Below are 10,860 nucleotides of genomic sequence, written 5' to 3'. Positions count from 1 at the left end.
TCTTTCAGCTCACGTCTCAAAACGTACCTTTGGACGACCCTGACGAAGGCCACGAGCCGAAGGTCTTGACCTTCTCACGGTATCTTTTACTCCTCCGTGCACCTTTACAAGAAATCTTTTTTTATGGATTTGCTAGTTTCCTTGTATTTATGGCTTGTTATTCACTTAATCTTTTGTCTTTTGAGCGATTCTTATCCTTTATTATTCTACAGGAAGAGAGGACTATTGAAATAAGTTGTAATTTCATGCTATATAAGCGATGGGAACTTACAGGAACATAAACTTTTTCAGAATCTCAATTATTCGTGACATTTTTCCTCGCCCTGGCCCCGAGAACGAACGCGCAGAGCTCGGTGAGATAAGGTAAATTTGTCCGACATGAAAGGAGGAAACCACGCTGTGACTCCGAGGAAAGCCTGTTTTACAGAGACTGAGATTGTGAAAGCCGCCTCTGCCGTCTCAGAGATAAACCACCACCCCCTCCTCGACTGATCTGACTGAACACTTCAAAACCGGTTCACGAAGCCGACACACGAGAGCGACGCTTCTTCTTCTTAACCCTATACGTGCTTTAATGGACCTGCAGTATAAAACTATTTGATTTGCAGTTTGCAAGTTAATGTTGATTCTAAAGTGCAAAGTTAATGTTGAATTAAAGAAAAAAAGGAAGCAGAAGTTCTAATAATGATTTAAACGTTTATTTTTCAGTGTAAAAGTTTTAATTATTTTACAAAAAACACAAACACTGTGAAGAGAATTGCACAGTTTCAGAGCAGCACTTGATGAAGTGAAAAATAACGTCTGGACGAGTCGTCTGAGCGTAAACATCACGTGCACAACCTGTTAAAATCTGCCATAGTTCATGTCATTGAGCATAAAAGCACAAAAATATGATTCTGGTCCGAGAGTGCATAGTCATTTTGCAGATGTGAGAGCTGTTTATTAACAGTTATAAAAACGAGTAGTGTTAAAATCTGCAGACATCAGAGCAGATTCAAGATATCGTGAATGTGTTGTTCTTGATACAACGAGCAGCAGATGAGTTCTGGAAACCGGCTGCGACACTTCAGCGCGTTCACAGCTTAGCTCTGGTCTCCCTGAGCCACTCGCCGAAACACTTCTCCATAGCCTTCCTGCTCGCCCAGCTGCCGTTGTTGACCGTAGGAATGATCTTGAGCGGCCGCAGCCACTGGACGAACCGCTTCAGCTCCAGAAAGCTGCTGTGCTCGCTGTACGGGACTCCTAGCGGAAGGGAACGGAAACGCCGTTAGCGCGTAGCATGCACATTTTATGGCTTTATTGTCATTGCACAGAGAAAAAAAAACATCACTAGGAAATTTGCTTGTGCAGCTTTTAGCCTGGCTCCATCTTAAAGGCCTCATAGTGGCATTTCACCCCAATTGATCACTTCTATCTCAAAGTGCAGGCTTACTTCTAGAGTCTTCCTAGAGTTTCTTCAAGTAGAATGGGAAGTAGAGGCTGAACCATGCTGCTATAGGCCTAGGCTGCTGGGGGACAATGCACTGAGCGCCTATCCTCTAATATCTTCTCATGCATTTGTGTGCTACTACCGGCCTCAAGCACATGATCTTAAGGTTCTGCTCAAGGTTTCTTCCCGTTAAAAGGGAGTTTCTTTTCTTGCCGCCGTCAGCCTTCGTGTTTGCTCTGGGGCTTTCACATCGGGTTTTGTAAAAGCGTCTCGAGACAATATGGATCGTTACCGATGCTATATAAAACAATACCCAGAATCAGATGTCAAATAAGCAGCAGGAAATGACTGATGAGCAGAGTAGGTGTTTTGTTTTTTGAATGTTCTATTCAACAGGAAGTCCTGTGGAGAAAGAGCTGGACCAGAGGGAGCGTTCAGATTGATATTTTTATTCCGAATATAATCATAAAGAAACGTTTGCCTCCATCAATACTGGGGAGATTTGGTTCGAGGTCAAAACTCGACACGGAGGCAGATGTTTGTAATTTAAAAAACGGAGACGAGCAGCGGGGAAAAGTCTTAAAGCAAGGGACCAGATGCTCCCGACGCCGAACCGTCAAAACAATCAAATGATGCATCCGCGCCGTTTCAGATAGGAAATAAAAAACGCAGCTTGAGCCCGCCGCTGCTGCTGCTGCCGCCACCGCCTCTGCTCCGTCCTCGCTTCACCGCTGAAAGTAAGGCTGATCAAGTATACAGCCGAGTCCGCCCACATGCAGAGAACAATATTAGCGGGAGTAGGGGCATATGGTTGGGAAGGGCAAGAAGGAGGAGGAGGAGGAGCACGAGGCGGAGAGAGGGAGAGCGAGCGCAAATTGGCTTCCGGCCGAGTGGCACACAAACTGCTGAGGAGGAGGAAATCATGTGCGAGTGTGCATCGCCGAGGCCTCTAGCTGGTGATTGTAGGTTAGGAGCCAGATGGCTGAGGCTGTTGACGGATCTATTCAGATCTTCAAAACGGGAGGGGGACAGGAAGAAAAACTGAATCTGTAACTGCAAATCGAGTCGTGCAGCATTTCAGCGTTGGTTTTATGTATTTATTTAAATCAACGCTAGGCGACTGTCCGGCCTCCATGCTGCAAGAACAAGAGACACGGCGTTCTCTTGATTTTACAAAGTCGAAGTAACCTGGCACCGAGATATTCTGTGTTCTCAAACTCCTTCCCTCCCTCTCTCTCCCTCCTCGGTTTGCCAAAAGAGGGAGCTGTTGGCTAAATACAACAACGAGAGCAACGTTCACATTTCTGGCAAAAAAAAAAAAAATAGAAAGCTGATTTTGTGATTAAGTCTTCGCAGCATGTGGTAAGATTACAAGGTCATTTACCTTAATAAGTTTCTATTTCTGGTCTGTAAAAGACAAATTAATTACTTTAACCTTGAAGAAGATTTTTTTTTTTTTTTTTTAACTACAGCAGGACCCTAGTTCACTGTGAAAAGATAAAAACTGATTTAATAGAAATCTATATTGATGTTTTTTTTTTTTTTGCGTGTCTCTCATGTCAGTTACACGCCTCGGACATGGACCTGCACATACCGTAGATGGAGATGTTGCCGCTGATCTGAGGCTGGATGTCTTCCACCGACTCCACCTGCTGACTGAACGTCCATCCCGTCGGCTTGAAGGCCACCAGCTGATCGTACTGTCCCGAAAAGCGCGCCAGGTGATCCTGCAGCTTCTGCAGAGAAGGTACGTGGAGAGATTTCATATTTAAGGCGTTCAAAAAGAAGACGGAAGAGGCAGTAGCTCTTATTGATGACACATGAAAATCATAAACTGCTGCTGCTGCCATTCCCCCTCTCCAGGTCAGCCTTTTCCGTGCCTAGCGAAGCCCGAATTATACTGACTCCGGGACTTATCTGCAGTTATACAGATGGCGAATGTAAATGCTTCGGTTTTTCCTCGAGAATTTTAATTTCCCAATTATTTTTAACTCCTCTTCTCGTTAGGAGTTAAACTCAGCTCAGCTCTGTTACACCACGTATCCCCAATGTTTTTATTTTCTAAACGTATGCCATAACCAGATAAATGTGCAGCACTTACTTTGACATTTAGTTGCATCATGGGCAGCACATGGACCTGGGCTGCCTTCCAGTCGGTGGTTATGCGTTCTCTGATTTGCTTCGACTCCAGACAGCACATGGTGTTGTATTTGTCCCTAGAGAGGCACACTTTAGAGCCTAGGACGTCTGCCAGCGCTGCGAACGAAGCCAGAACGAGGTTTTGCGTGAGGCTTACACGTTTTATTTTAAAAGTTCTCTGGAACACGTTGTACAAAAATATACGTTCATACAGAAACAGTTGAAATGGCCCGGTTTGGAGGCATTTCCTGCCTTGTAGAGCGAGCGCTCCGAGTGTACAAACACTCCACTGGAATAACGAAGCGAATGAGTACAGTCAATTGAATTAGCCGTGTCTTCCACTTCACGCAGAGCTCGTTGAAGCAGCTGTGATTACGGCATGAATGCACGCTGCTCCCTCTCTGCCAGCACTGAGTCAGAGCGCCTCGCCGTACAAAAGCAAACCATTATTCACACTAGAGGACTGTTTGCCTCTGCATGGCGAGCGGCTCTTTCCCCTCCCCAAAAAAACGGACTAATCCACAATCAAATATCAGATGTCCTTTCAGTGAGAGGAAAGGTCAGCCAGTGATTCACGGCTGCGTCCGCTCCCAATCCTTTCACTCAGCATTTCTAATCTACGCCGTGTGTGTGCCCTTTCTGATATTTCAAAAGAGGAACGGCACAGAGAATATATCCCGTCATCACAAACATTTGGATTCATATTTAGAAAGAGCTTTATTTCCCAAACACGTACCCAGAAACACCTTCTCCTTCCCAACAGAGTAGGAGCCACACACCACGAGGGTACGCGGGCTGAGCGTCACCAGCTCGAAGGCTGTGCTGGCGGCGTAGTTGATGACCTCTTGCTGTCTGGGGAAGGTGTACTCAGGGCTGCAGTAGCTGTGAAAAGAGGGTCAAACGTGAACGCTGGTAGAGTTTCATTACAGGTTGTTCAACGAGGAGGAGAACGAGGAGCGCTTACGTGGTGTCCAGATAGAGCGTCTGCACCCGGCAGCCGAGCAGCTCGGGGTACGTCTCCATCGAGGGGTCGGCTCTGAAGTCTCCCGTGTGGAGGACCGTCTGTCCGTCGGGCAGGAAAAACAGCAGCATGGCGGCTCCGGGACAACTGAAAGTTACAGGCAGGAGACATGAGGTGGAGATGGAGACGAGAGCGGAGGAGGAACGTCACGAACTAAAGTGAGAAACGTCTCGTGTAATTAATTGGAGCTTTTGAGAAGAGACTGGTCAATGAAGACTAAAATCAAGTTTAAATTAAGAACACTGAGGCTGCTCTACGGGAAGGGCCAGACCTAATTCTATTTTCTGAGGAGACCGAGGTCCTTCAACATCTGCCGGAGTCTGTTGTGGCCTGGGCGCTCCTGTATCCCGTTGCATGCTGGGACAGCAGGCTGAGAGCGGTGGACACTAACAGAACCAATAAAACTGATCTGCAAGGCCAAGTGATGCCGTAGGCTGGTCAAAGCTGGACTCTGAACACAGGAGGAGGGTGTTGGCAAGAGTGAAGACCATCCTGGACAACTCTTCCCTCCCACTCACTCCACAACACACTGGCCAGTCTGAGAAGAACCTTCAGTAATGGACTCATCCAACCCAAATGCTGCACAGGAACATCACAGGAGCTCATTCCTGCCTGTGGCCATCAAACTTTACAACAACTTGAATGAATACTTGTGCAACATTTGGTTTTTATGCATCACACATCTTATTTTTATATTACTTTTTATTCTATTTGTATTTGACTTTGTCACCATGCAACTGTCGCTTTATGGGAGCATCCTTCTGATCTGCAACAACAATTTTTTGACTCTTCTTCCAGGTTCTTGTTTTGGACAACGTTGCCTCAATGCTTAAACCTCTGACTGCCGTTCTCTACGCATGGTAGAGAAAAAATCACCACTAAGGTACACCTCAGAGCGTTGAAGTGGCCACGAGAAAAGCTTGGGCTTCTTTCTCAGTGCTTTCTCTGGGACTGTGGAATGTATTTAGAACGTCTAGCATCAACCTCAAGTTTGAATTTAGCAGCAAAATGGGTAGATAGTAAAGCAGAAGCTCTAACCAAAGACCCCTGAGAGGTGCAGAGGGGCACAACAATTAATGAACAGCGAGAAAGCTGAAGGAATTAATAAGTGGATATTTCTTCCTGCTCTTTATCGAACATGTAAATACTCATGAATGTCGTTCTGTTTGCTGCATTCTCCTAATCTTCTATTCTAGCATCAGCTTTTCTCTGCTCACTTATGAACACGTTTCACATAAAATAATGGTGTTATTGGTCTGTGCGAAGTCCTTTTAACCAGCTGTTTGGACAGCCGAATTCGATCGATGTCCCTGCTTTCTCACAATGAACAGTGGATACAGACAGACACACACACACACTGCACAAAGTGTGCGGCCAATGCTAAGCAGCTGATCCGCGCTGACGTCACGGCTGACTCACTGGTTGGCGTCCAGGAGGATGACTCTGACTCCCTCCACGGTGACCTCTGTGTTCATGGGGAGGACGTGGACGTACTGCTCCGCCACCTTCAGCTTGCTCTTCACCAGGTTCCCCGTGATCTGAGCGGGAGAGGCAGCTGTCAGCCGACATGAATCATAACGGCACTCAGTGATGCAGCAGCAGCAGCCAATAAACTAAAATTGACCCTTTGTCTTCTGACCTTCAAGCGGAGGACTCCTACCGTTTAAGTCCTGTCTTCATACTTTAATGCTAGTTTGGACAAACGATATCAGTGCAGGGTCCATTCCCACAGACAAATGTTGAGTCTAGACTTCACCAGTTTAGTTTTTATTTATGGTTATTGTTCCTACAGGTGTCAACTGTATGTTTTAGACGTTTTTGCAGAATCACAAGATTCAGTGCTAACCAAGTCAACATTTTTCAGTAGGAATGGACCCCTGCATGGGCATCTGCTCGTCCAACAGTAACATAGGAAGTTGGGACTTAATTAAAGGGTAGGAGCTATCTGATTGGTGGCTAAGCAGACCAATCAGAAGACCGACGAAGGCTCAGCTGAGTCTATGAATTAAGAAAGAATCTATCCATCTATCCATCATCAGCGCTCTTTACGTTGCTGCAGCTTTAAAGTCTCATCGACTCGGAAATGTCCTCTGGGATTCTAGCTTTTCTGGGCTATGACCCACCTAGCACCCATTCAGTTTCTGTGACCTACCAGCTGAACGAACCCAAATAGATTCCAAACAACACTTTGTAAATCTGTTTTTAGCTTCAATCACTGGAAAATACACACGGCACTGTGATCGATCCGACCCACTTGATGAGACTAGTCTCTTTCATCATTATATTTCACACTGAATACCATAATTTACGCCATTTTAGCCGGATTCGTATGCAATGTGAAAATCATACCGCAAATTACCTACCATATTTCTCCTAACTCAGAGGACCTGTGATAACACTAATTCATTGTGAATCGGCATCTCTGTAATTTGGGGTTCGTTTTAATTTATTTTAAAGAGTTTTGTTCGATTTGCAGGTTTTTTATTTCCTCTTTTCACTCAAGAATTATGAAGGATGTGCTATAAAATCAAAGTTTGGACAGATGTTTTGTCAGAGGTCATTATCAGAGGAAATATACAGTATATACATTGGTGAAGGTTTGGTACTATAAAGTATTTACAGCTCATTTAAGCCTAACAGAAGCGATCAAGAGGCTAATAGGCGCAACTTTCAAATTGATTGTTTTGGATCAATAAAGATGGAAAACATCGAGGAAAGGTTAACTGAGGAGGTTCAGAGATGCAAATATTTGTAAGTTACAGTTGCCGTTGTTGAAAGTGGAAAGCAGGATGGCTCGCACCAGTTTAGGCTACAGCATCTAGTCCCCCAAGCGAGCCTTAAATTAAAAATGTATACTTGCAAAAAATCAATTCACTCAAAAAAGACTGAGACGCAGACGAAAGACTAAAGTTCCTGCATATCAAGTGAGTTTCCGCACAACCGTGTCCAAAAAAAAAAAGAAAAAACCCTCCACTAAAGGTCTTCAAATCTTAATTGACTCCAATATGGTCCGAGTTATTGGCAAATTAGTATTCATAGCTGCATAACTGCATAACTCCAAGACGGTTTTTCCATTACTGAGCAAATGCAGAGCAGTGAGATAGCAGAATGGATCAGGTGTCTCCTTTTACGAATGCAGAGCAAGACAGCAGTCGAGAAGCGTTTTTTTTTTTTTTTAATCAGACGCAAGTAAATAGGAGAAGAGTTTGTGTCACTTTCAAATAAGTGGCACTGAAGGATTAAAAAGAACCTGGAGAGGGAGGCTGCTATCTTTTAACGACACGGGACTTCAGGCAAACTGACATGTCGTTCCTGTCTTGTCATGTGTGATGTCGAATACGTGCGGACTCAGATTAGTTCCGAGGCCAAATCCAACACCTGCTAGCCATTACTCGTGACATAAAATGAGATTGTGACATAAAATGCGATCATCTTTGACACTTTGATATCCCAGTATAACCAAAAGTCATTTATGTTTCACAAGAACCAAAACCCTACTTACTCTGTTGCAGTAGATTGGAAGTGTGGAGTTCTTGGTCAACCCTCCATAGTGGTCCGAGTGGAAATGTGTTAGGAAGTAGGCAGTGATGCCGTCTATCTCCCCGTAGTGAAAGGCGTCGACGACAAACCTTGTGCCTGAGCAAAATTTTAAATATACATCTCAGATTACAGAATAATTAACCATAAATGTATAAAGTAATGTATGTATACCGTTACTAACCTGGAATTTTCTTGTAAAACGGACAGCGTGGTAACTGCACCTCTCCGTCAGCATTGCTTCTGTTCCACCTACTTCTTCTCCATCCTCTGCTCCCACCTCTCCCCGTTTCTACCTGACCAGCCGCTAAACCGGCGCCCGTTTCCGCGGCCTGTGGCGTTTCCGCGGCTGCGTCGGCCTTGCTCGCCCCCTGCCTGCCTCCCCTTTGTCTCCTTCGTCCCGAGGTCCCGCCACCTGCAGGGTTAACGGAGGCGCCGAGAGTCGGCTCCCGCTCGGCTTCTTCTTTCTCCTTCTCCTTGAACGGCTTGAGACCGAAGAACACCCCGATGTCCGTTTGTTTCAGACCCGAGGCCTGACCCGCCTTGCTGTGGCCCTTCCGAGGCGCCATGCTCTGAGATCTTGGGGCAGTGAAGTTTTGAGATAGAGGAGGAGCCGTTGTTGGAAGTTGTTGTGTTTGAATACTGCCGCTGTTGAAGTTTTCTGAGCTTAGAGTTTCTCTTAGCCGCTCTAAAACAATCCTCTGTGGAGACTGAATGCTAGTCGTACCGATTTCATTAGATTTACAAGTTGCTTGTTCCCCTGAGCGATCGGCTCTGTTCTGTGAAAATGCCAAGGCAGCAGATTGATTAGTAGGTGCTAATGAGGAAACTGAACACAGCTGGGTGTTTGAGGAGGACGCCTCCTTTTCTGGAGCGTTATTGGCTCCCAAATTATTATCTATAAATTCAGCGAGGACCTCGTCGTCACTGGAGAAGCTGTCACTGAACAGCACCATGGAGTCTTCTTCCTTGTTTTCAAAGGCATCGTTATTAAAAAGAGCTTTTCTACACTCATTGTTGTTATCTTCAGTGTCTGCAGGGAACTCAGAAAGAGGAGAGTATGATATCTCATCATAATTTTTTGGTGAAGGTAAACCTCCACTGTGTTCCTTGACAGGAGTGGATGAAAGCTCTTTTTTACTTTCCTGGGAAGCAGTGAGTGCCTTCTGGCTTTTACTATTTGACGACCAACCTTTCTTTTTCTTAAAATCCTCCGGGGCCGGTGAGCGCAGCTTAAGAAGCCCGTTTGTAACTTTTGACTTGGGCGTTAAATTGTGATCATCGGGAGGAGAAACACTGTGAGTGGAAATGTCAGAGAGGCTGACTGCGCTGTCCTGCGAGGACTCTAAAACGCAGCCGTCCGCCGCCGCCTCCTCGATGTTTATCGATCCCGGGGGACGACGCAGGCCGGTCCCTGCCTGCCGGGGCGCACTGAGGAGGGCTGCGTCGCTGTTGGCTCGGCTGTGGGACAGCAGGGAGTGGTTGAACTTCTTGTAATGGTTTGGAATGGTGGAGGAGCACTGAAGGCCGTCTGGGCATTCTGTAAGAACAAATCAAACACGTGCACAGCGGGTTAGGCTTGTCGGGACAGGGTGCAGAATCATAAATGAAAAGAGTTTTAACGGTTTAAAGACGACGAGATCTTCTTTTAGGTTCATTACTTTTCCTAAAAAATCATGAACATCAAACGTGCAACAAGGAATCCGGACTCTACAATCTACATGAAGCTGTGGATTCTGTTCTGTTTTTATATCCACCAATCAGCCACAACATTATGACCACTAACAGGAGAAAGTAAATAACATCGACCATCTTGTGACAAATCAGTGTTCTGCTGGGAAACTTTTGGACCTGGCATTCATTGGAGTGGATGATACTTAGACATGTAGCACCCACCTAGACCAGACCAGGCACCTGCACCCCCACCCCATCCCCAGCAGGATGCAGCCTGACACAGACACCCCCCACCAGACACCACAGGACACCCTCAGAAGGCCCACGTCCATTCACAATTGATTTGGAGGCACAAGGGACACCTGCACAACATTGGTCATAATGTTACGCCTGATCGGTGTATATACTGGACGTCTGTACCTTTGCATTGGTCCCTGGGGGTGTCCAGACATTCAGCAACGTGCCATCTTTGGGACTGCACAACCAAAATGTAGAAAGGCATCTGACAGATGGGACAAAAGTCTCCAGAAGACTGTCCCTCATCTGCACCATCACTGGCAGGAGAGGGTAAATCGGTTGCCTCCAAGTTGCCACATCCTTCAACACTGGCAACTCGGACACAATCTCCACTACTTCCAGCTGCTGCTTCTGCATCGTTGTCCCGTGACTTGACTGAGGGACAGATGTCTTTCTTCTTCTTGGAGATCGTCCTGGCAGTGCACTTTCTTTTAATCACAGTAGTGTCAGACGGCGACGCATGTCTGTTTTTTTTCTTCTTCTTAAGAGGTCTATAGTCCCAAATGTCACTTTCACTGTCGTCTTTCTGTGACATCTGGACCCAACGACCTCCTCAAAATCCGTGTTATTACGAAAGGACCGATGTTAGGTAACATCCCGCGGTGATAATACAAACTTACAGTATATTAACAACTACCTGCAGGTTTCTTAATAATCTATAAACGAGTGTGGCCACAAAAATAGTTTCTTATAGTTATTAGTTATGAAAAAACCGTACTTTTCTTCTCCATAAACCGTTTGTGGTACATTAACCGGTTAGCTC

General features: G+C 45.7%; 1 protein-coding gene across 1 annotated transcript; it reads right to left on the bottom strand.

Annotated features, from left to right (window-relative positions):
- Positions 1-692: 692 nt before the first annotated feature.
- dclre1a (DNA cross-link repair 1A (PSO2 homolog, S. cerevisiae)) lies at positions 693-10,849 on the bottom strand. The gene is made up of 9 exons (XM_084567948.1): positions 10,221-10,849; positions 8,311-9,666; positions 8,092-8,225; positions 6,009-6,127; positions 4,533-4,676; positions 4,305-4,450; positions 3,531-3,685; positions 3,024-3,165; positions 693-1,242 (listed from the first exon to the last, which is right to left on the bottom strand). Exons 1-9 carry the CDS (start codon positions 10,630-10,632, stop codon positions 1,076-1,078), a joined length of 2,775 nt encoding a protein of 924 aa, XP_084424074.1. The 5' UTR covers positions 10,633-10,849; the 3' UTR covers positions 693-1,075.
- Between the last annotated feature and the right edge of the window lie 11 nt (positions 10,850-10,860).

This window comes from Chelon labrosus, assembly GCF_963514085.1.
Source record: "Chelon labrosus genome assembly, chromosome: 19".
Taxonomy (NCBI): Eukaryota; Metazoa; Chordata; class Actinopteri; order Mugiliformes; family Mugilidae; genus Chelon; species Chelon labrosus.
This window is presented reverse-complemented; position numbering and strand designations above follow the sequence as displayed.

Excerpts from the sequence above, each read along its gene's own strand:
- dclre1a (XM_084567948.1), bottom strand. The coding sequence starts at position 10,632 with ATGTCACAGAAAGACGACAGTGAAAGTGACATTTGGGACTATAGACCT. Across the intron at positions 3,686-4,304 it reads GAAGGAGAAGGTGTTTCTGG|CGCTGGCAGACGTCCTAGGC; the intron begins GTACGTGTTTGG and ends CTTCGTTCGCAG. Across the intron at positions 1,243-3,023 it reads CGGCAACATCTCCATCTACG|GAGTCCCGTACAGCGAGCAC; the intron begins GTATGTGCAGGT and ends CCCTTCCGCTAG.